The 22,928-nt window shown below is 43.8% G+C and overlaps 1 protein-coding gene across 1 annotated transcript in view; it reads left to right on the top strand.

Annotated features, from left to right (window-relative positions):
* Nucleotides 1-21,510, top strand: part of LOC127567716 (neurogenic locus notch homolog protein 2-like) — a 152,077-nt gene extending 130,567 nt beyond the window's left edge. The window contains exons 26-34 of the mRNA XM_052010682.1: nt 1,175-1,513; nt 4,883-5,025; nt 5,640-5,856; nt 8,461-8,557; nt 9,408-9,576; nt 10,420-10,724; nt 11,510-11,657; nt 13,735-13,832; nt 16,107-21,510. Coding sequence (XP_051866642.1) covers nt 1,175-1,513; nt 4,883-5,025; nt 5,640-5,856; nt 8,461-8,557; nt 9,408-9,576; nt 10,420-10,724; nt 11,510-11,657; nt 13,735-13,832; nt 16,107-17,501 — 2,911 coding nt within the window. The 3' untranslated portion in view covers nt 17,502-21,510. The remainder of the gene's footprint in view (nt 1-1,174; nt 1,514-4,882; nt 5,026-5,639; nt 5,857-8,460; nt 8,558-9,407; nt 9,577-10,419; nt 10,725-11,509; nt 11,658-13,734; nt 13,833-16,106) is intronic.
* Nucleotides 21,511-22,928: the final 1,418 nt, after the last annotated feature.

The raw sequence follows: 22,928 nt of genomic DNA, 5'->3' as shown, positions 1-22,928 counted from the left end.
ACAGGTGCAGTGAAAAACTTACTTGCAGCAGTATCACAGGCACAGAGCATCAGATACACAACATTCACGAGTAACAAATTAAACAGAATTATGCAAGAGAGAACACAATTAGAACAAAAAAAAAACTGCACATCCATAGTGCCTTGTGCCTTGCATCACAAAACACTTACAGTCGTTTATAACTTATGGTTTAGAACCAGGTCCTTCAGGCTACAGTCATCTCCCTTCTTAACCCTTTCACGCGATCCCATTCATTCCTTCCACCTGCCAAAACTAGCTCCTTTCTTTCTAAAAAAAAAGAGAGGTTTATTAACATATTTACAGCAGTTTTATCAGGATTTTCAAATTAAAACGTTGTCATCCTTGTCCAGGATGCACTCCAGCCTCTGCAGCGTACGCTCATCCCAGAAGGCCAAGTGAACACCGACTGCTCGCTCTCGCGCTCTCTCCCCCTCCCCCTCCCCCTCCGGGACACCCGGGTTCGGATGCATCCTCAGAAGAGGGGCAGGCAGTCAGCTTGAATGGACCTCTTAATGCCCTGCTGTCTGGACCTGTGAATTGCCACCTTGGCCAGGCCCAGGAACAGAATGATGAGGAGATCCCCCAACCTACTCATCTCCTTCCACGACGCCCACACCCACGTACACCCTCAAATCCCCACACGTCTGTAAATGCATGAACACCATTTGAAGCGTGGGATAGCAATTTATCTGCACGTAATCAGGACCCACAAGCAGTAAAATGATGACAATCAGTTAATCTGTTTTAATGATGTTGGTTGAGAAAGAAATATTGGCTAACTCATACGTAAACTCCTTTGTTCTTTGAAATAGTGCCTTGTAATCTTCCTTGTCCACCAGAGAGGTCAGACCAGGACTTGGTTTAATATCATTTCCATAAAGCAGCCTCCACCTCAGCAATGTTAGTGCATTTTTACTGGGACCCTTAAACCTCTGACCCAGAATTTTTCTTTGAGCTGCTTCTAAAAGATATCTTTAAGTTGTGCAGATTCCAATCAGTGAGCTTACTGCTTTATGTAGACAGAATATGTGTTGTAGCTACAACAGTGGTGGTGAGTGTCAGCACGTTAAGGCATTGTAAGGCTTGAGTTGTGGAAAACTGATTTTCCAAAAATACCATTGCTTGTCTAACCTGCCCTTTTTGATCCCTGCAGCCCATTGTATGAGAAGTACTGTGCCGATCATTACCACGATGGTCTCTGTGACCAGGGCTGTAATACCGAGGAGTGTGGCTGGGATGGTCTGGATTGTGTGGACAGTGACACTGAGCAGTTGGCTGAGGGGGTGCTGGTGCTGATTGTGCTCCTGCCCCCGGAGGAACTACGTAAGGATTCTGTCAACTTCCTTCGGAAGCTGGGGGCCCTCCTGCATACTACCCTGAGATTCAAGAAGGACTCCACTGGGGCACTAATGATCTTGCCTTACTACGGCCACGGGTCTAGAATGAAGCGCTTCGTTAGGATAGTGAGAGAGCTCGGACAAGAAGTTATTGGGTAAGAACCTCTGAGCTGTGTACGTGGGGTGCAAGGATGGAACTGCTGTGTGATGATCTAATATTAAAGAAGGTTAAAGAATGCTGGAAATACTCAGCAGGTCAGGCAGCATCTGTGGCGAGAGAAACACTTGCCTTTTCAGGTTGCAAAGCACTTGAGGGACTGGCCTCAAAATTGGAATTGCAGCAGAGAACCGCTACCATCTGGGTACAAGCACACTTGACAAGTGCCACCACATTTTGCTGTTTATAGCAAGAAAAATTAGAGGTTTACTGCTGCAGTGCCAAGGAAAATGGTACCAACACTCTTAAAGAAGGCAAAAGGATCAACTCAACAAGTTGTCCAATTCCAGTTGACATGCTTGGGATACTTGAGGACAAATATTGTGAAATGAGTTTGTGTTTTTGAATAATTAAGGTCAAGGGTTCGCTGAGGGCATGAATTTTCAGGGGGCATTTGAAGCAGTGCACTGGTGGTTGACTACTAATCTTGCCTCATGTTGTAGAGGAATGGAACAGTATTGTTGTAAATACTAAGTAGTTGGGAAGAGAAACAAAATGCTGGAAGCATTTGTGGGTGGCACAGTAGTGGAGCTAATGCAGCCGCTGCCTCACTGCTCCAGTGATCCAGGTTCAATCCTGACCTCCAGTGCTGTCTGGGTGGAACTTGCATGTTTTCCCTGTGACTGGATGGGTTTTTCCTGGGTGCTCCGGACTCCCCCCATGTACCAAAGGCATGGGGGTTGGGAGAGTAATGGGCCACTGTAAATTGCCCCAAGTGTGTAGGTGAATGCTAGAATCTGGGGGGAGTTGATGAGAATGTGGTGAGAATAAAATAGGATTAGAGTAAATGGGTGCTTGATGGTTGGTGCGTACTTGATGGGCCAAAGGGCCTGATTTTGTGCGGTATGACTCAGCAGGTCAGGCAGCATCTGTGGAGAGAAACAGTTAACGTCTCAGGTAAGTAACCTTTATCAGCAATGGAAAAGTGAGAAAATAAGTTAACTTTAATTTGGACTGGAAGGAATGGGTGGAAACCACACAAGGAAAGTAAGATAATATGTAAGATTTCTTTATTAGTCACACGTACATCGAAACACACAGTGAAATGCATCTTTGCATAGAGTGTTCTGGGGGCAGTCCGCAGTTTTTGCCATGCTTCCAGCGCCAACCTAGTGTGCCCACAAATCCCTAACCCGTACGTCTTTAGAATGTGGGAGGAAACCGGAGCACCCGGAGGAAACCCACGCAGACACAGGGAGAAGGTACAAACTCCTTACAGACAGTGGCTGGAATTGAACCCGGATCACTGGCGCTGTAATAGTGTTACACTAACCGCTACACTACTGTGCCTGCCTGTGATAGGATGGAGAGCAAGGTTGTCCTGGCGATGCAGTTTTTTGAGCTGTCTGCTTAATTGATCAATGAGGGCAGTCTGTAGGGTGGGGGATGGGGTGGAATTAAAGAATGTGCCAGAAATGTGAGTTGGTGAACACAGGAACTGCTGGAAATAACCAGCAGATTAGTCAGCATCTGTGAAGAGAGGTAATGTGGCTAACCTTGCATCAATATTGGCCCCTAGTGTATAGGTGAATGGTAGAATCTAGAAGGAGTTGATAAGGATGTGGAGAGAATAAAATAAGATTAAAGTAAGTGGGTGCTTGATGGTTGGTTGACCCAGACGGGAAAGGCTAGTTATTTGAAGTAGTTGAATTCAGCGTTGAGTCTTTGGGATTGTGCCTAGGTGGATGGTGAGGAGTTGTTCTTCAGGCTTGCATAAGGCTCCGTCGGAACAGTGTAGGAGGCCAAAGTCAGATCAGAGAGGAGTGAGAAGAAAAATTCAAGTGACAGATGATTGAAAGCTTTGGATGTCTCTTGCAGTCCCTTGGATGGCAGTGTTCTGAAAAGTGCTCGTCCAGTCTGCGTTTTGTTTCTCTAATTTAGAGATCACACGAGCATATCATTTGAGGCGAGGACGTGCAAGTGAATGGCTGCTTCACCTGAGAGGACTGTTTGGGCGTTTGGATGGTGGGAAGGGAAGAGGTGAAAGAGAGTAGTTGGTGGAAATGGAAGAGGGAACCATGCAGTTTCAGAGGGAATGGTCCCTTGGGAATGCTGAAAGGGGAGGGGAAGATGTGTCTGATGGTGCAATCCCATTGAAGATGGTGGAAATGATCATGATTAATTGAATGTGGAGGCTGTGGGAGTGAAAATCGAGGACAAGGGGATCTTTGCCCTTCCTCTGGCTGGGAAGCGAGGATGTGAAAGAAGTGCAGGAAATAAAACAGGCAATTGAGAGCCCTGTTCCCTGTGGTAGAGGGGAAGCCATGGTTAAAGTAGATACCTCGGAGGTACTGGTGCATCCAGTCATCAGGGTAGTTACTATATGGATAATGAAAATGAAAGCAGAGCTGGAGGAGGTGTAGTCAAGATAGCTATGGATGTTGGTGGGCTTGTATTGGGTATTGGTTGCTATCATAACTTTCAGATAGAGAAGTCAAGAAAGTGAAGGGAAGAGTCAGGTCTGAAGCATGTGAAAGTGAGGGCAGTGTGGAAACTTGGTAAATTTTCAAGTTCTGCATGAGTGCAGCCAGCAGCACAACTGCATTCAATAGTAACAGAAGAAGAGTTGAGAGAGGGTACCTGAGCAGGACCAAAACAGGACTGTTCCATGTATACTACAAAAAACTTGCGAATTTGGGGCCCATGAGAGTTCCAAAATGTTAATTATCTTTAATCATAGCTTTATTTGCATGCATTCATGTTTGCACACGTTTTGTATTTTAACCCCAGGTGTCAGCTCATTTACACCCTCCATCTCCCCACTTGGTGGATTTTCCCTCCAGTAAATTTAATCTGGCTATTCTGTCCTGTCCTAAGTATTGCTCTGTTCTTTTTATCAAAGTTTCATGGCAACTGGGGAATTAAAATTCAATAAATTTAAACAAATCCGGAATTTTGCAAGAGCAGAGCTGCTACCGTTCCTGACCATGAAAATATAAGATTGTTGCAGAAACACAGCTGTCCTTTAGAGAAGGAAATCTGCTATCCTTATCCAGTCTAGTCTGTGAGATTTGGGCCCCAACAATGTGGATGACTGTTTTGCAGACTGAAGTGGCCCTCAGTGGTCAGTTGGGAATGAATGCTGGTCTTGCACGTAACATTCACATCCCATGAGTGAATAAATAGAAGAAAATGCTTGTAAACAGAAGAAGTATTGAATGCCTTGCCTTACTTAGCAGCTAAAAGGAATGAGCGTTTGAAACAGGGAGAATCAACAAAAGGCCTGTATAGACACAAGTAACCTGAATGAAGGTAGATTTTTATTGTCATCCATTAACCTTGATGTCTTTTGTTGTTATTCATACAGTTCTGAGGTCCACTTGGAAATTGACAATAGGCAGTGCTTGCAAACATCTGAGGATTGTTTTCCATCGACAGACACCGCTGCTGCTTTCATCGCTGCCCAGTCCAGCAAGGGCACTCTGCCGTACCCAATCGAGTCTGTTAAAAGTAAGTAGGTCAGCTCCAAACCTGGCAGGTTCCTACCTCACACTAATCAATGGCATGGCTCCAGAAACCCACTGGCAATCTTCTCATTCCTGGGAAACATCACTAAATTTGGTATTTCCAAAATGGAAATCAAAGTAAGCTAATGCTGTAATTTCTTAAAATCGTCTTCCCTATGCACATCTTCCCCTGCCAAAGATCACTCAGTTTGTGGAAGGAGCTATCAGTTGTCCAACAAGGCTTGTTGACTTTGACCACAGATGTTGGAGTCCCCCTCATTGACCCAAATATTGCCACTCCTCAGTGTATCCAACTCCAGACGATTTGTCCAGAGCACCTGGCTGGTGAATGTCAGATGGCCTCGTTACCGAAGTGGACGGACCATTAACCATCAATGATCTGCCACTATATTTCTTTTGGAGGAAAGAAAGTCAGGGCATGCACTGAAATGTGAAAAATAGAGACCAAGAATTAAATTAAATGCCATGAGGAAGAAACAGTTTTTTTTTAAACCATGGTTGGTAGTTTGGATTCTAAACTCAAAAGGAAGAAATATTTTTTCTCTCTCATTCCCAGTATCAAATGTGAAATGAAAATGGTATTTGTTTTGCCCTCAGGTAATCGCAATAAACTGCCTGACCAGGGACAGCTCAGTCTCCTGTACCTGTTGATGGTCGCAATAGGGATCATCATCCTCATTCTCATCCTGGGTGTCGTAGCAGCTAAGCGCAAGCGCAAACTGGGCCCACTCTGGTTCCCGGAAGGCTTTACACTCAAGAAGGTTGGCAATCGGAAGCGCAGAGAACCCGTGGGGCAGGATGCAGTGGGCATGAAGTAGGTGTCAATGACATCATTAATTGTGTTCGGTGTGGGAATAAGTTTATGTTTCACTGATGGAGTTTTTCGATTCTCTCAATCACGGCACAAATTTACTAAGATGCTGTCACGTGGAAAGGCTGGCACTTACTCATGCAAATGCCAATGGATTCAGGGATCCCACATGAATGTAGGAACCTCAAAGGTACAATCCTAATTCTTCTGACTGTATCCCAGCAATACTCCACCATTGGGCTCTCCACTGAGTCTGAAGGTGGAGCAGGGACCTGTTGAGTTTTTGTGCTGCTCTTGGAATTTACTTTTAGCCATTCATTTGAATGGTGGTTATGGGTTGCAGAGGTAAAGCTAAAGGTAATTTACATGTTTTATTTTAATTATTTGTGTTAGCTTCCCTGTTTTTAGTTATCTTAAATTGTTTTCAGTTTATTTAATTGATTGTTTTTCATTTTAATGTTTCTTAATGTAAGGCACATTCTGAAGCAGTGGGAAACCTTGGGGACTTCAACAGACAGGAAGGCTGGAAATTTGGCACTGCTTTCTTGTCCAAGGTTTCTGGATGAGTGTGGTGGGTGGGGTTTTTGTTCTGGCCAGCCCATGTCACCTGATTTTTGAGGCCAGACCTCTGCTTGGGCTCACCGCTTTTTCCACTGTGGTCTCTGGCAGTGATTCTAGCCTTGCAGATCCAGAGTGGGGGAACACAACTGGTGAGTGCAAGTAACAGGCCCCACTGAGGAACAGCCAGGCCATTAACATAATCTAAGTTCCTGCATATGGCACAGGTATCAAGGGCAGCAGTTAGAAACCAGGGGAGTCTGTGGGACAGGGAGCAGTGGAAATGGGTATATGTGAGAAAGCTGGAACATTGAGTGTTGGTGCAAATAAATTCCAAGATTGAGATGATGCCAGTCAGTTTCTCCCAGTAGAACATGGTGAATTTTCTTTCCAGGATAGTTGAAGGATAAATGAAAATAGATGCATTTAAACGTACGTGAAATTGATCTCAGTCACTTAGCGTAAAGTGGACACCAGGTTTGTTAGATGGGCATTATTTTCCTCATTTTCTTACTGTTCAGTTCATTGAGTTTGATATACCTGAGCAGTCTCATCAATCTCATTACTTCTCTGCAACCCATTCTCTCTCACAAATCCCACATCCCAAACCAGTGTTGTTGGTAGGTTAATTGGTCACCGTAAATCACCTCCAGTGTGTGGGTGAGGTGTAGAATCTGGGAGGAGTTGATGGGAATGTGAGGAGAATAAAATGGGATTAATATAGGATTAGTGTAAATGGATGATTGATATCAGCATGGATTCGGGGGGGGGGGGCTGAAGGACCCGTTTCTCCTGCTGTTCACTTTTACTGGGGTTAATTTCCCACTATATGCAGCATATTGTATGTGGGGGATGTGACATGTTGACCAATCTATAATCGAAACCAAAATGTTGCCTTAACACTTGCCTACCTGACTAACACTTCATATACTGTGTGCTTCAGAACTGTTGGTAAACTGCGGCCACTTGAATCCCTTCTATGGGACATTATAGAAAGAAAAATAGGATGTCTTTGAAAGGAGGATGGTGAAGTTGAGGCATAGACAGAAAACTTTTCATTTTGTAGGACTCTCCGAGACTTCAGGATGCCTCTGAGCTTTATCAATTTGTTTTTCCTTATCCCTCCATCCAGCCCCACCTCCAATAAGACTGGGGCTTGGGCAAATTAAAGTTTTGAAGAAACATACATTTTTGTTAGATAAGGGCACTGAGGGATGGGAGATAAAGCCAAATGAGAGGAATTGAAGTACAGATCAGCCATGATGTAGCTGATTGGCAGTTCTGGCTGTGCTGGACCTGGCATTGTTCCTGATCGACTGAGCTCCTGATTGTGTTCAGATCTGAGTTATAAACCTTTAGCTAAAGCAGTGCCTGTTAAACCATGGTGGCATCATGGCATTTTGAAATAGTATATTATTTGTTTCCTTTGCAGTGCAGTAGTGTCAGACCTCAATGAGACATTGGCTGATAGCATTATGTTGTGTTTGGCTGACCTCTGTTAGGTTGTTGAGACACCAGAGACTGTAGATGCTGGAATCAAATGGAGCAGCAAACAATCTGCTGGGGGAGCTCAGCAGGTGGGGGGGTGGAGCAGAGAGAGAAGTGTTGATGATTTGAGTTAAAAAACCGTGCATCAGGACGTACATGCAGGGTTTCGACCTGAAGTGTTGATAATTCTTTCCCCCCTCTTCTCAAGCGCACACACACACCTACGGCTTGACCCACTGAGCTCCTCCAGCAGATTGTTGCTCTGTTAGGGTGTAGCTTGATCCAGCAATATCGCTGGATAACCTGTCATTCCCATCCACCTGGTTTTGACTGTCTGGGTGCTTTTGACTCCATGGACTATTGTGTTCTCCCTCCTTCAGGAGAGAGTTTGATTCACTAGCCACAAGTTAGAACAAGCTCAATCAGAACATGACTGTTGTTGGAGGTAGACTGACTAAATATTCCAAAATGTGACTCCTCCTCTAATCTACGCCAAAAGGACACTGACCCCCTATCATTGTATCAAAACTAATGCAAAAAGTGTGCTTCATTTTTGCTTAGGAATCTCTCAAGGCAAGTGCCTGATGTCAGCGTGTGCGATGACAACCAGAATGAGCAGTGGATGGACGAAGGAGGGCCAGAGGCAAAGAAACCCAAGGTGGGTTTGCAAAGTCAAAGGGTAGACCAAACACTAGTCGAGAACCCAGTGGGGTAACCGCTGTGGTGCCTTGATGAATGGGAGTGATAGTGGAGGAGTGCAAGTCTCTGTGCCAGACCTGAACGGTTGTAAGTGGACCACATCTGCTCATGGAGTCTCGACGTTCAGATTAAGCTATCCAGGTCCCTGGCCTCCCAATGCATACATTTTCACATACTAGTGAGAAGATTGGGTGGAAACAGTGATAGTCCAAAGCTATTGATCATGTAATGGGTGTGGTGATGGTAATATGCCACAGAAACGGCCACTGGTGGTCTGGCTCCCATGATTTAATCAAACATAACCTTGTGTCTATTGTATGATAATCACCCCTCAAATTGTAATCTGGTATATCCAGTGCAGTCCCCAACAGACAGATACAGCATAACAGCTCCCTGATTGCAAAAGTATCTCTGAACTGTCTTGCTCCTGAAAAAAGTTTGAAGTTGCTTACTGAAGCTTGTTGTTGCCTTTGCTTTTCCTCCTGTGCACCTCACCCCTTGATCAAATGAGTTTCTGGTTTGCCATTTACATGGAATTTACAACATAGTTACCAGACATTTGGCCCAACAGTTGCGCTGCTGAGTACGCTACACAGGATTTCCCACCATTTCTCATTCAATCATGTCAGCATATCTTTCTGTTACTTTCCACCTCCTGTACTTTTCCTTTTATCACATCTGGATGCTATGCTTCAGTTGCTCTTTATATATAATTATCTGCAGCTTCAATATCTCCCAGCTACAGTGCTCCTGGTTATACATAGGGGTCTGTTCGTGTGTTGATAACAGGCTCTCTCTATTCTTCACAGACTGAAGATCAGGCCCTGCTCTCAGAGAATAAAGACCAGGTTGACCATCGGCCATGGACACAACAGCACCTGGTGGCAGCTGACATTCGGTTAACACCATCCCTAGCCCTGACACCACCCCAAGGAGAACAGGATGCCAACTGCATGGATGTTAATGTGAGAGGTCCAGGTATGGATAGGACCACTTGTTATAAACCCAAGCAGTAATGTTTGCATTTCGTGCTTCAAGATTTATGGTTTATATTCTAATATTTCAGATAGGTAATTACAAACGTTTGTCTTTGTGAATGAGCTTTGCCTCCAAGTAGGTGCCAACAAACTAAGATAAGCAGAGTAAAGAGTCAAATCTGTGGACCTGATTTTCCCCATCATTTCTAACTACCAGCCTGAGATATCAGGAAATAAACTGTAAATCTTTATGTTGTCCCTGAATTTAGAAATAAAAAAACATGGTATTTATTCTGAGAGGAAGAGGACTTGCAAGCTGAGAAGTTGCTACCAAAGGATTTCCTAGTGGCAGAAAGTGGTGCAAAACAGGTTTTACAAGGATTATGGAACAAAAGTGATACCGGTGTCATGAATGATTGATTTGGGTTTGGCTCTTGGAATAGATGACCTGATGCCGTTTAAAATTACGAGGAGACATAATAGGATTGATATATAGAGATGATGTTTCCACTAATGGGTCAAAAGCAGGAAGCCACAAATATATCAAGTATTCTCTCAAGTTCTATACACAGATGTCCTTGGAATGTTGAACTTAATGCCACATGTTTTAGTTGAGGTGAATCAAAGAGAAGAACTTGGGAAACTAGGTAGAAGAAAAGAGTGGAACAATATACTGTTAAGTTTGGATGAAGAAGGTGGGAGGTTGGCTCATGTGGAACATAAAGCCTGATAGACCAGTTGGACTAAATTACCTGCTTCCCACCTGTGAAGTCTTTATATTACAGTTATCTTTTTGGATGTCCATCAATCCTTGAGTTGATATTGTATGTTGTTTCGGTCCCAGATGGTTTTACGCCTCTTATGTTGGCATCGCTCCGTGGTGGTGGGCTGGACACAGGAATCGAACTGGAAGAGGATGCTGAGGACTCATCGACCAATGCCATCACTGACCTCATCTATCAGGGCGCCAGCCTCCATTCCCAGACTGACCGGACTGGAGAGACATCACTCCATCTGGCAGCACGCTATGCTCGAGCAGACGCAGCCAAGTGCCTCCTCGATGCAGGCGCGGATGCCAATGCCCAGGACAACATGGGTCGGTCGCCGCTCCATGCAGCTGTGGCAGCCGATGCTCAAGGGGTGTTTCAGGTGGGTAAGGGCAGCCTCTTGTAGCCAGGGAGCTGATATGATGGACACTGGATAAAATAAGAACAGCTAATCTGTGGGTGTGGAGAGAAACCCATGTTTCTTAATGACATTGAAGGGAAACTCCTGATTAGAATTACGTTATGTTTTACTGTGCCTTTTCTCCCCCTGTCGCTCGGTGTGAATATTCCAGTTGCTGAGTGTTCCAGTTTGTGGTGCTAACAGCCAGAAGTTTCTTGGTTTGCTTTGTAAAGTTTGCACCAGTCTTGAACCCAGATTTCCTGGGAATTGCACGAGCACACGTGGGAATATTAAAGCCAGTATTAAATCCACTAAATGATGGAGGTGAATAAAAATGCACCATTCATGTTCTCCATCTTAGCAATTCATCAAAACTGAAGTTACAAGTTGAGCTTTCATTTGTACAAATTACACAGCTTTGAGAGAATGCAATTGTGGGAATGTTGATTTACAATGTAATTTATCCTTTGTCAGAAAGAAAATCATGGAAAATATGGTGTCAGACTCTGAGAATTTTATTTAAACAGCTTGAGTAAACATAATATAACAGCATTATTAATGGTTCCAGTTGCTGCTACAGTTAAAATTTTGAGTGTGAATTTACAGATGGATGTTAACGAAATAAATTGGTCCCTTTTGATCTTTTCTGTAGTGCTGGGATGGGTTGGTAGATCAGTGAGAGAGGAATGGGTGATGGGATGGGACCAAGGAAAGGGTGTACTCGCTGTTGAATTGATGAGCCTCTCTGTCCCTCTCTCTTGATCCAGATTCTCATTCGGAACAGAGCCACGGACCTGGATTGCCGAATGAATGATGGTACCACTCCTCTGATCCTGGCTGCACGCCTTGCGGTTGAGGGCATGGTGGTTGAGCTGATTAATTGCCACGCTGATGTAAATGCTGTGGATGACCATGGTAAGAGAAACATGGGGTTCAAGGAGAAAGCTTTAGGCAGCACTTTTTACAAGCTCAATTTGCGCCAAACCATATTACATCTCATAAACTGCCTATTGAAGTGTACTGGCTTTACACACCAGCCACTTTGTGCTCAGTGATGAAGTGCATAGCCAGGTAATTTTTACTGATGCTAATTGAGTGATAAACATTGATAGGAATTCCATAACTCTTGCTTCAGGTGTATCCATCTGAGAGTGTTTTTGGAGCTTCAGATTAATATCTTGTGTGGAAGACGGCTTTACAGCATTAGCCTGCAATGTAGTCTCAAGTCTCTGGAGTGAGTCCTGAACCCACAGTGTTTGGACTAGGTGTCATTTGGTCTTGACCTCTCTGACTCAAGGTTATGGTTGAAGTCCTCTCTCCAGAGATCGGAGCACAAATATGTTGGCTGACACTTCAGAACATTAATTGGTAATTGGTTTATTATTGTCACATGTATCAAGATACAGTGAAAAGCTTTTGTTTTGCATGCCATCAAGACAGATCATTTCATACATAAGTACATGGAGATAGTACAAGAAGGAAAAGCAGTAACAGAATACGTAATAAAGTGTTACAGTTACAGACAAAGTGCAGTGCAGGCAGACAATAAGGTGCAAGGGCCATGCACAGCATTGTTGGTGTCAATTTTTAGGTGATACATTAAACCAAGGCTCAGTACACTCTCTCAGCTCTAAGTAAAAGATCCCATGGTACCTTTGGTGTCACTGGAATTGTTGGCAATCAATGTCATGACTCCAGGAACTGCTCCGGGTGCTGTCTTGGTCCCATCCATTTTTAGCTGACTCATCCAATGACTTTTTCTTTATCATGTTAAAACTATGGATGTTTGTTGAGAATTGCAGAGTGTTCAATTCCATTGGTATCTCATCGGACAACAAAGCAGCCAATTCATGCAAGCTGCGTGGCCTGGTCAACATGCAGGGGTGGCCTGAGAAATAGCAAGGAACATTCACGCCATGTAAGGTTCAGGCAAAGACCATTTGCAGTAAGGGAGAGTCTAACCAACCTCCCTTTGGCTTTGAACAGAATTGTAATCACAGAATCTCCATTATCACTGGGTGGGTGGGTAGTGGGGTGTGCATCAAAATGGTCATGAACTGGGTATCCTGCAGACCGACTCTCCTCCTGATAATCCAAAGCCTTTCCCACCATCTGGAAGGCTCAAGCCAGGAGTGTGATAGAACATCCTCTGCTGGACTGGATGAATGCAGCAGTACCCAGAGAGCAGTAAATTGGCTGCTGCATTTTCAACCTCGCAGCGGTGACCACAAAGCTTATTTCATTAATTGGATGGTTCTTTAGAATGGGGAAATCTTGCACCTTTCATGATGAGGCCGACCCGTCTCTCTAAAAGTGGGCCAGTTGCTGAGCCCCAGTTTGCACCTTTTTCTCATACATTAGATGAGCCTTTCTTCCCCTTGTACCCCTTTATAAACAAACAAAGCCCATTACTGTTGGATTACCATTCTTGCCTATAAAACTGTAAGTTCCTCCTCCATCTGCCCATCACCACTCCTCAGCTGGATCCACCTATCCCCTGCTCCATCCCTTCAGTCCACCTTGTTATCCTGGCTACCTCCCCTCTATCTCTCAGTCTCGGCCTGAAACATCGACTGTCCATTTCCCTCCACAGATGCTGCCTGACCTGCTGAGTTCCTCCAGCATCTTGTTTGAAGTCCACATATGGGGTAGAAGAGCATTTACAGATATCTCTTCCACCTAAACTCTCAGCTTTTCACCTACTTGAATCAGCAATGTCGATAGGAGTGTATTAGTGTTGGCCACTGAAAATATAGTAAGTATGCGAGATACAGTTGGAGTGAAAGAACACACAGTAGGAATCTTTCTCAGGGAGAGTGGAGTAGGACGAGATGGCAAAAGAGTGGACTCCACATGAAGATGTCTCAATCCAGGTTCATAAGACATCTGACTCTTGTTCTATTGTGTGAGCTCAAAGTTGGTTCAGATTTGGCACTGTTCTCTGGATGGAATGACTATCTTTAACACTTTTGCTTTGATGTTGTCCTACCAGGTAAATCAGCACTTCACTGGGCAGCAGCTGTTAACAATGTGGATGCTACCCGGGCCCTGCTAAAGAACGGAGCCAACAAGGACATGCAGGACAACAAGGTAATAAAGTGTCTGCATTAAACTCGCCTCCTAGTTTGGGTATAGATGACACATTCCCATGCTGGAGTGCTGCAGGTTCCTAATGTCCCATTCCCTGTCAATAGATCCCACACACTCTCCTCTCAATAGATCCCACACACTCTCCTCTCATTATCTTTCTTTGTTCCAGCTATTAACATAGACCATGGATAACTGAAAGTCTCTGTTGCTATTTCCCACCAATATGGAACCTTGCCTAACCACCTCCCCAGGCCCCCATAATCATGTCATTTTTATTCCCTGCACACCCAATATCTTTCCTACCCTGTCTCTCACACTCCCCCCCCCCCCCCCCCCCCCCCCCCCCCCCCCCCACCAAACAGCACCTTGTTACAAAAGGGATGTTGGCATGGTCTTAAATGTGGAACAGAAGGCTGAGAGAAAGAAAGCAGGTCACAGCTCATCCTTCCTGCACTCTTCCTAATAAGACATTGGTTGGATAAGTTCACAATATCAGCATGACTTTCTAATTGGAGTGAGCATGATGGAAAACCCAGAATGTTGCTGAGGCTTTTGTGTAGGGCTCGACTGAAGATTTCGGAACTGAAAATAATTATTACATGGGCCAAGGGTGTTACATGTTTCAGGACCAAGGCAAGTAGATGGAGTAAGAGCTTGCACTCTGAGTGAGCGGGCAACTACATGGCAGGTGGAGAACAATGTGGAACTGAGGTTGTCCACTTTGACATCGGATATTGGAAATTCTGAGTATTTTCTTCAATGGTGACAGATTCAGAAATGTTGATGTTCAGAGGAACCTGAGTGTCCTTTTACACAAGTCACCAAAAACCAACATGTAGGTGTAGCAGGCAGTGAAGAAGGCCACAGGTACATTGCCCTACATTGCAAGAGGATATGAGTGCAAGAAAAGATGCCATAGTACAATTATATGGGGCCCCAGTGACGGGTATTGTGTGTAGTTTTGGTCTCCTTGCCTGGAAAAGGACATGCTTCCTGTAGAGAGAGTGCAGTGAAGATTCACCCGATTTGTATCTAGGATGTTGGGACAGTCATATCAGGAGAGACTGAGTAGGCTAAACCTCTGTTTAGCGTTTACAAGAATGAGGCATATAAAATTCTCAGAGGGCTCTACAAGGTTAATGGGGGGCAGATGTTTCTCTTGGCTGAGTGTCCAGAACCAGAGGTCGTGGTCTCAGAACAAGGAGTAGACCATTTAGGACTGAGATTTCACCTAGAGGGTGATGAATATTTGGAGTTCTCTCCCCTAGAGGACTGTGGAGGCTCAGACATTAGGTTCATTCAAAGCAGGGAACATATTTCTGGATGTTAGAGAAATCAAGAGGTGTAGGAATATGAGGTTGAGGTAAACATGAGCTTGTTGATTGGAGGATCAGGATTTGAGGGACCGGGTGACCTACTCCTGTTCCTTGTCCTGGTTCCTATTCAGATCTCGCTTTGGATCAGGTTTGAGAACAAAATTCTCCTATTTATAGGTTTCTTGGAGCAGAATTTTGTTGTAATCTGCCCTATCCTGGGGATCAGAAAGTTCAGTTGTAACAACTTTTACTGTGGTCTGTTCAGTAACAACAGTAACACAGGGGTTTTCTGGTTAAACACCACTGGAGGCTGTGACGCAGTACAGCTCCTGATCCTGACTTTTTTTTGGAACTGTTGGCAAAACTGTGTTGGCAACACAAATGGTGCTGGGAACTCGGCAGGTTAGGCAGCATCTGCAGAAGAGAATGGACAGTTGACATTTAGAATCGAGACCCTCCTTCTGGACTTGAAAGAAAGGGGGAGGTCGCCAGTATAAAAAGGTGGAGGGAAGGGGTGGAGCAAGAGCTGGCAGGTGATGGGTGGATCCAGGTGAGGGAGCGAGTCTGGGTGAGCACATGGTCGAAGAGCAGGAGAGTAGCAGAGATCACAGGGGGAGCAGTGAGAGAAAGTCTCAAAGAACTCCTATGAAGAGAGGAGGAAAACTTCTTCTAAGTGGGCATACCTTGAAGAAACTTTGCACTGGAATGGCAAATGGAGACACAAGAGACTACAGATGCTGGAATCCGGAGCAACACAAAAAGTGCTGGAGATTACAGCATCCGCAGTCTCTTGTGTCTCCAAAACTGAATTTCATTGCTTTGTTGTCAGCTTCCCTGTGGAGGATGAATTCCGCCCCATTTACGTATAATGAGCCTGGTTAAAAAAAATTAAATTTCACTTCCTTTGGTTAGACAAGTGTAAAACTGCTCTATCTATAAACTCTTGTTCTGTCTGCAGGAGGAGACGCCCTTGTTCCTTGCTGCACGGGAAGGTAGCTTCGAGGCCACCAAGATTCTACTGGACCACTTTTCCAACCGTGACATCACGGACCACATGGACAGATTGCCCCGGGACATCGCCCAGGAGCGAATGCACCACGACATCGTGCAGCTGCTGGATGAGTACAACCTGGTCCGGAGTCCACAGGGCCTGGGTGGACCGATGATGGGATCCACCATGTCCCCCGCCACTTGCCCGACCAGCGGCTCCTGCTCCAGCCTCAAGCTGACCCCCACGGGCAAGAAAGCCAGAAAGCCTAGCACAAAGAGCTTGGCTCCGGGCAATGCCAAAGACTCCAAGGAGGCAAAAGCCAGACGGCGGAAACGATCCGTTGGCAATGGTAAGGAGACCCTTGTGGAGAGTTCAGTGGCTCTGTCGCCAGTCGAATCACTGGAATCTCCACACACCTACTTGTCCACCACATCTCCACCTCTACTTACATCATCGGGGGTTCTGCAGCAATCACCGGCAGCATCTCTGCACCCTTCTATTCCAGTGCAGAGCCAACTGGCAATGTCCTTCTCAAACCTAAATGAAATGAAGGGTATGAACGTGGGCTCTAACTCGGTCCTGAGCCAGGTCTTCCCCTCCATGTCACACCCTTCCATCGCTGGGCAAAGCTCCAACCTGGGACTGTCTTTGGGCCGGGTCGGACACATGAACATGCAGCAAGATTGGATGAATCAAATGGGAATCACCACCTCCCAGTACAACCCATTACTGGGTATCCTGCACCAAGTCTCTAATTCATACCCCAACATCCAACAACAGAATGGGGTGCTGCAGCCGAACATGCCTTCAATGCACATGACCATGGTGAGGGAGCAGCTGCCACAGTTACTGGCTTACCAGTCTATGAATAATAGCACGTCACAGCCAGCAATGCCACAGAACTCTCAAATAACACAGCCACAGGGGCAACCTTACTGCAGCTCGATGACGCCAGCGCCTGTTGGCAACATGCACCAGATGTCTGAGATCATCCGGCTGCCGAATGGCCAAATGAACAACTCCATGCTATCCACAAACCAAGAGGGTCAGGCATCACAGACCACCCTGCCGGCTTATCACAAGCTGCCGAGTTCAGTGCAGATCGACAAGTACCCCACCCCTCCATCTCAGCACAGCTACGTCTCGGCGACAGATAATACCCCGAACCACAACATCCACCTCCAGAGCGAGCACCCGTACCTGACGCCCTCCCCCGAGTCCCCCGATCAGTGGTCCAGCTCCTCTCCGCATTCCACGTCTGACTGGTCCGACATCACACCCAGCCCAGCCCCCATCGGGCAGCGGCCACAGGTCTCGCACGTGCCTGAGCAGCAAAGGAGCAACATGCAGGTGTTTGCCTGAGCACATAGTGGACCAAGCTGAGGAGAAAAGACTATCTGACTGCCTGAAATGAAGGAAGAAGAATTCCTTGAACTTCTGCCTGGGAGATTTCCCTTCACTGTTGTGGGGAGCAGAGGACAGAAGTGGAGAAACTGTCCCTATTGAGTCTAAGATCAGCTCCCTTGGACTTGAGAGACCTGACATCGTATTGTTGTGCTTTTGGGGGTTTTATTTATTTTAATCACTGTCACTGCCTGTTTGCATGTCTGTGTGGCTCAAGTTTTTTTTTAAAAAGTTCCCTTTCAGCAGCATGGCCCAGTGAAGGCGAACTTGGCACACATCATCGCCAGTGTCACCCTTCTCCAATGTAGGGGGCACACCAAGCTGAAGTTGGTGCTTGTGTTGCACAGCCAATTGTGACGCCAGTATCACATGGCGGGTCTTGATAACGCAACTCAGAAATCCCGTCGTTGAAGGAAATGCAACCTTGCCGCAGTTTTTGTTTTGTTTTCGGGGCTGGGGGTGGGAAGGGAGAAGGTAGATGCTGTAATCCAGTAGTTCAGACTCCCCTCCATTGCTAGTTGCTGCTTGTTCGTGGCACTTGTATTTCTGAATATAGTGCCTTCACGTAAATTTGTACCAATGCCTTCTTTAGCCAGCAACAACATAGCAAAGGGGTGGACAAGTGGGATAGCTGAGCATTGTTATCTGTTTTTATATTAATTTTTAAAATCAGATAGGCATAAATTTTTTAATCATTCCTTTGTCATGCAAGTCTTCTGAAGTATAACATTTCCAGTGAATCCATTACTTGGATTCACCAACAGATTCTTGGCTTCATTTGAAGAAGCAAACTTAAAACTTGATGTCTTCTCTAATATCTGCTAGGTTTTGATCACAGGAACAGTTCCTCAGAAAATATATATTATTTAAGAGAACTCCACCCATGAATTTGTCTTCAGCTGCCCTTGATTATGCAGCAATTTGTAAACAAGAATGTAATGATGAGGACTCATGGTGAAATAAGCTTTTTAGAATATATTGGGCACCCTTGTGTAGTGGGTTGGTGTAGAAGATTGTTCCTGATCTGAGCATTGTCATTCTCTAGACAGTCATCTGCAAGACACGGTGCTTAGCAAGAGTATGGGATTCAGATCTGTCAATCTTCTACAGTCCAGTGAGAGCCCTACAAAGAGTAGAATGTCTGGGGCAATTAATTCCTTTAATGTGAATATGATACAATCTAGATTCCTGTATCTCTGTTAAGATGTTGCAGGGATTGTTAGAGTGCATATACCAGGCTGGAAGCTCATGTGAAGTGATAAATGGTGTATAACATTAAGACTTTTTCACTGCTACAATAAGAAATTGTCATGGGCAATCCACAGTCTAAAAATCCATGACTGAGACCTTTATGGGGACAATTTTCTCAGTCTACCCACCCACTATGCATAAGGAAATTGTGTGTGTAATTTGTGAGACTGTTTCCTTGCAGGGTAATTTCCCCACCTGCTGACATTGTGTCATGTTGATCTCTGGTCAGGTGAGGTGGCACAACTGGCAGTCGGCCTGATGTTACGCTTGTTCCAAAAGTGCGCAAACCTGCCAAACCTTGGAATGGTCAGAAGTTTGAGCAAAGCCTCAGGCTGCAGAAGGACAGAGACCTAAACAAATGTTCTCCTCCACATTCTGTCCTGAGCTGAGCCTTGGGTGACATTGACTCCGTTTGGGTATCCGTCGCCTTTTCTTCCTAAAGCTGTTTGTTGAACAAATCTTGCCAGCTTCTGGGTCTGAATTAATTTCTTTTTATGTTTGAACCACTTCTAACTTTTTCCTCAAAAATTTGTACTTTATACTAAGATGAAGAAACACAGTGTTAAATTGAAGGATCCCACATTAAGAAGTAAAGTCATGGGAGTTGAAACATTTCAGTGCACTTATGAAACACAAAGAAAAATCTAAAAGCTGTTAATTCTACAGATACTTGGATTCTTTTTGTGGTAATTAAGAGATTTGAGGTAGAAATCTTGTCTCATGGGCTTGTTCTACTGCTGCATAAGATGTCCAGAGGCTGTCCTTTATTGTTGCTTAAGTTCCATCTGCACCCTGGAGTTTCAGATTTCTTTCATGACTTATATCCGCATAATGTATATTATTAATTTTTGAGAGAAAAAGTTAGGGTTCTGTATTTTCTGTGAAATGTGTGTAGAAAAAACCATTGAAATTTAGACAAAAAAAGCATTGAAAGGAAGCAGAGGGTTTCTGTCAGGTATGTCTCACCCATTGGTCTGTGAATTGTTTGTGACGGATTATAACTGGATTAAAGGGTGTGTGCTGTTAAGAGAATAGTAAAGGTAGGTCTTCAACCTTTGGGACTTGCCTTCCGTATACAGCAGCTGAAACAGGTCAAGAAAAGACTTGCTGGATAACGTGAAAGTAAGCACAGTAACTTTCTGGTTCCATTCGAAAAATGCTTTAGCACTAATAGACATTTCTATTTTTAGCTTATTGACCTGAATTGTACATTCTCATGACTGCCAGTCCCTTGTCCTTACCCTCTTCCATGCTAAGCCCCTCCAACATAAACAATTATACAGTAATACACAGCTGTTGATGCATTGACTATTTTGGTGCCAACCTAGCCGGAAGTTTGTGAATCAAATGGCTAGTGGTTACCCCTACTCCAGCTGCTGGAAAGACCAGTGTTGGAAACCTAACATATGACACTAGTTGAAAGCAGGTTGATCCTGGGGTGTGGTGGGTTTTATAATTTGAGATTTTTAATTTTTTGGCTGAATAGCACTTTCCATAAGTGAATCATAAGTCTGAAATCAATATCTTTCACTTAGTTTTTGCAAATATAACAAAGCCCATATCGAGAAATGAATCCAGTTTAATGGAATTTATATTCAAACAGCTGAATGGTTTGTGATGCCACACCAAACCAACCTTGTGCAAGTTTTCTTTGAAGTACAACTATGCCCAAGTAATTTATAATAAATCTTTAGGCTGTTTAAGGATCAGTCACACTCTCCATCCCTCTGATTATATTCTAGTACAGATGTTTTTACCCCTCAATGGAATGTTGCACTTTAAATCCTTGAGCTAAACACTGAGCTCTTCAATCTGAACAATCTTCAGAAGCCTAATGAGAAAACAACCAAGAAAGATCCACCTGTTTTACATTGTCCAATCCTTTGAAAATGCCAATTGATTATTAATCAATGGATTCATATTATTTTGATTTTACAATTGTCTTCTCAGCCAATTTTTTTTTTCAGGATTAGACACAAAAACTCCAAATTAATGTAAAGGGAACACACAAAACAGAAGTATTTTACCAAGTCATCCTTTTTATTCTTGTCTGAATTCATGTGTTTGCAGTTATAGTACATGATCCATTTTTTTGTCCAGTGCATCTCTAACTTGCCTAAATGCCCCACCCTTCAGCACAAATGTTCCTTCCCCCTCAATAAGTGTGAAGTAAAGCTCCAAACCTCTAACTCCTGGCCTTTTCCCAAAGCAAGCTAGAAATGTAGATGTCTGGGTGCTATAGATGGATGTACTTCATACAGACAATCACATGACAAAACCTGTGTGTGCAGCCCACACACTCAACTACACTGAAACTACAGAACCAATGGCCTGTGAATCACAAGCCTGATGAATTAATGTAAATAAGCTAACTTTGTATGACATTGTATCTTTTACTGTCTTAAATGTATATGTACTAAAAAATTTGCTTATTCATATTAGATGGACTATTGAATACATTGAACTAGTGGATGGAATACTATTTTTTAACTTTTACACTTAAAAGCTTTTCATGAAAAAGTTTTCAAATGGATTTTTACAGAAGTATTTTTGAAGATTGTGATTTATACATGAAGTACAAAATGTAACATGATAAATGTTTAAAATGGATATTCATCTGTCTTTGTGTGGGAATTAATGAGTCCCATTTGTCTGCATACAGAAGTACACATACAAACCATGGATTGGTATTAAAGAACAAACCTGGTTCACTGTCCTTTGAAGAATTTAATAATGAAGCATAGCCTCTATTGATGAGGTAGCTTTGCAAGTCCTCTTGCAGCTTGCTGAGTGAGTTTTCAATGTCATGGGAACAGGAATAAGCCATCCATTCTCTTGAAACTGCTTTGTCGTAAATTGGATCATGATGGGTTTGCACTTTGATCTAATATTCCTGCTTTTGATTTGCATTTGTTCATAATAAAAACCTTGTGCTTGCTTCTCAAAACTCCAGATGGCTTCCCAGCATCGGGTCAACCAGCATTCCTGCCCTTTTTCCACACTCTCCCACTTCCTACCCAATTTCCAACCCTGATCAAAAGGCTACCTCTGATAGTGTGTGCTGATGATGGTGTGTGCAGATAAAGGCACTTCATATGCCTTGGTGACCTCTTCAAAAGCTAAATTAATCATAAATGACTTCCCTCTAATCCCTTGGCTCTCTGAACACCTCATTGTTCCACCGTCAGTCAATTCCTGACGTGAGCTTCTGAGAAAGGTCAGCGACCTATCACGATAACTGTTTCTCTCTTTGTAGTTGCTGCCTGACCTTCCATCATTTTCTGTTTTTGTTTTCAGGTTTCCAGCATTCATAATATTTTGCTTCTATTTAACAAGGTTCTCTTGGCTTCCCATGACAGATGTTGAGTAGAAAGTAATGGAGAGGTGCAAGTGGCTTTCAATCTAATTGTTCAATTCCCAAATCAGTCTTTCTTATCAGCACAATCTTCTCCATTCTCTTCATCTATTTTGTACAAAAAGTGAGTATTAAAGTGTATATTCAAGACTTCTCTCATTGCTATTTCTGTGCTTTCTCCTCAACCTGGTTGATATTTCTTTCCCTTTGTCCTTTAAAATCAGAGAGATGGAACTAGATAGTGGTGTTTTATTAATAACTGGTATGCTTCACGTCCACCAAGTGTTGGTAAATTGAGTCAGTATTGACAGGTATTGGATGGTCGGCATGGACATAGTGGGCCAAAGGGTCGGGTTCTGTGTTCTATGACTTGTCTCAGACTGGAAAAGTTGGTCTCCCTCTTGTACATCAAATTTATCTGCCTACTACTGATACAATCAGATGTTTTAAGAATCAGATTTTTTTTGACTGCGATTAGAATGTCCTTTACAATCAGTGACAGCTTGTCATAGTTCAAAGTCAAATTTATTGTCAAGTGCACATATACACATAGGCACAATGAAAAACTTACAGCAGCATCACAGGCACATAGCATCATATAAGTAGCATTCACACAAAAAAAATTATACACAATTTTTACAAGAAAGAACACAATTAGAACAAAAAAAAGTCAATTTAAAAGCAAAGTGGCCATATTGTTAAAATTGGGAAATTACACTGTGCCCCACGTATCTCTGTAACTAAGCTTTGATTAAATTTAAGGTTATAGCTTCAAATTT

The sequence above is a fragment of the Pristis pectinata genome, chromosome 3 (assembly GCF_009764475.1).
Source record: "Pristis pectinata isolate sPriPec2 chromosome 3, sPriPec2.1.pri, whole genome shotgun sequence".
NCBI classification, from domain to species: domain Eukaryota; kingdom Metazoa; phylum Chordata; class Chondrichthyes; order Rhinopristiformes; family Pristidae; genus Pristis; species Pristis pectinata.
The sequence above is the reverse complement of the archived record's forward strand: the minus strand, read 5'-3'. Positions and strand labels throughout refer to the sequence as shown.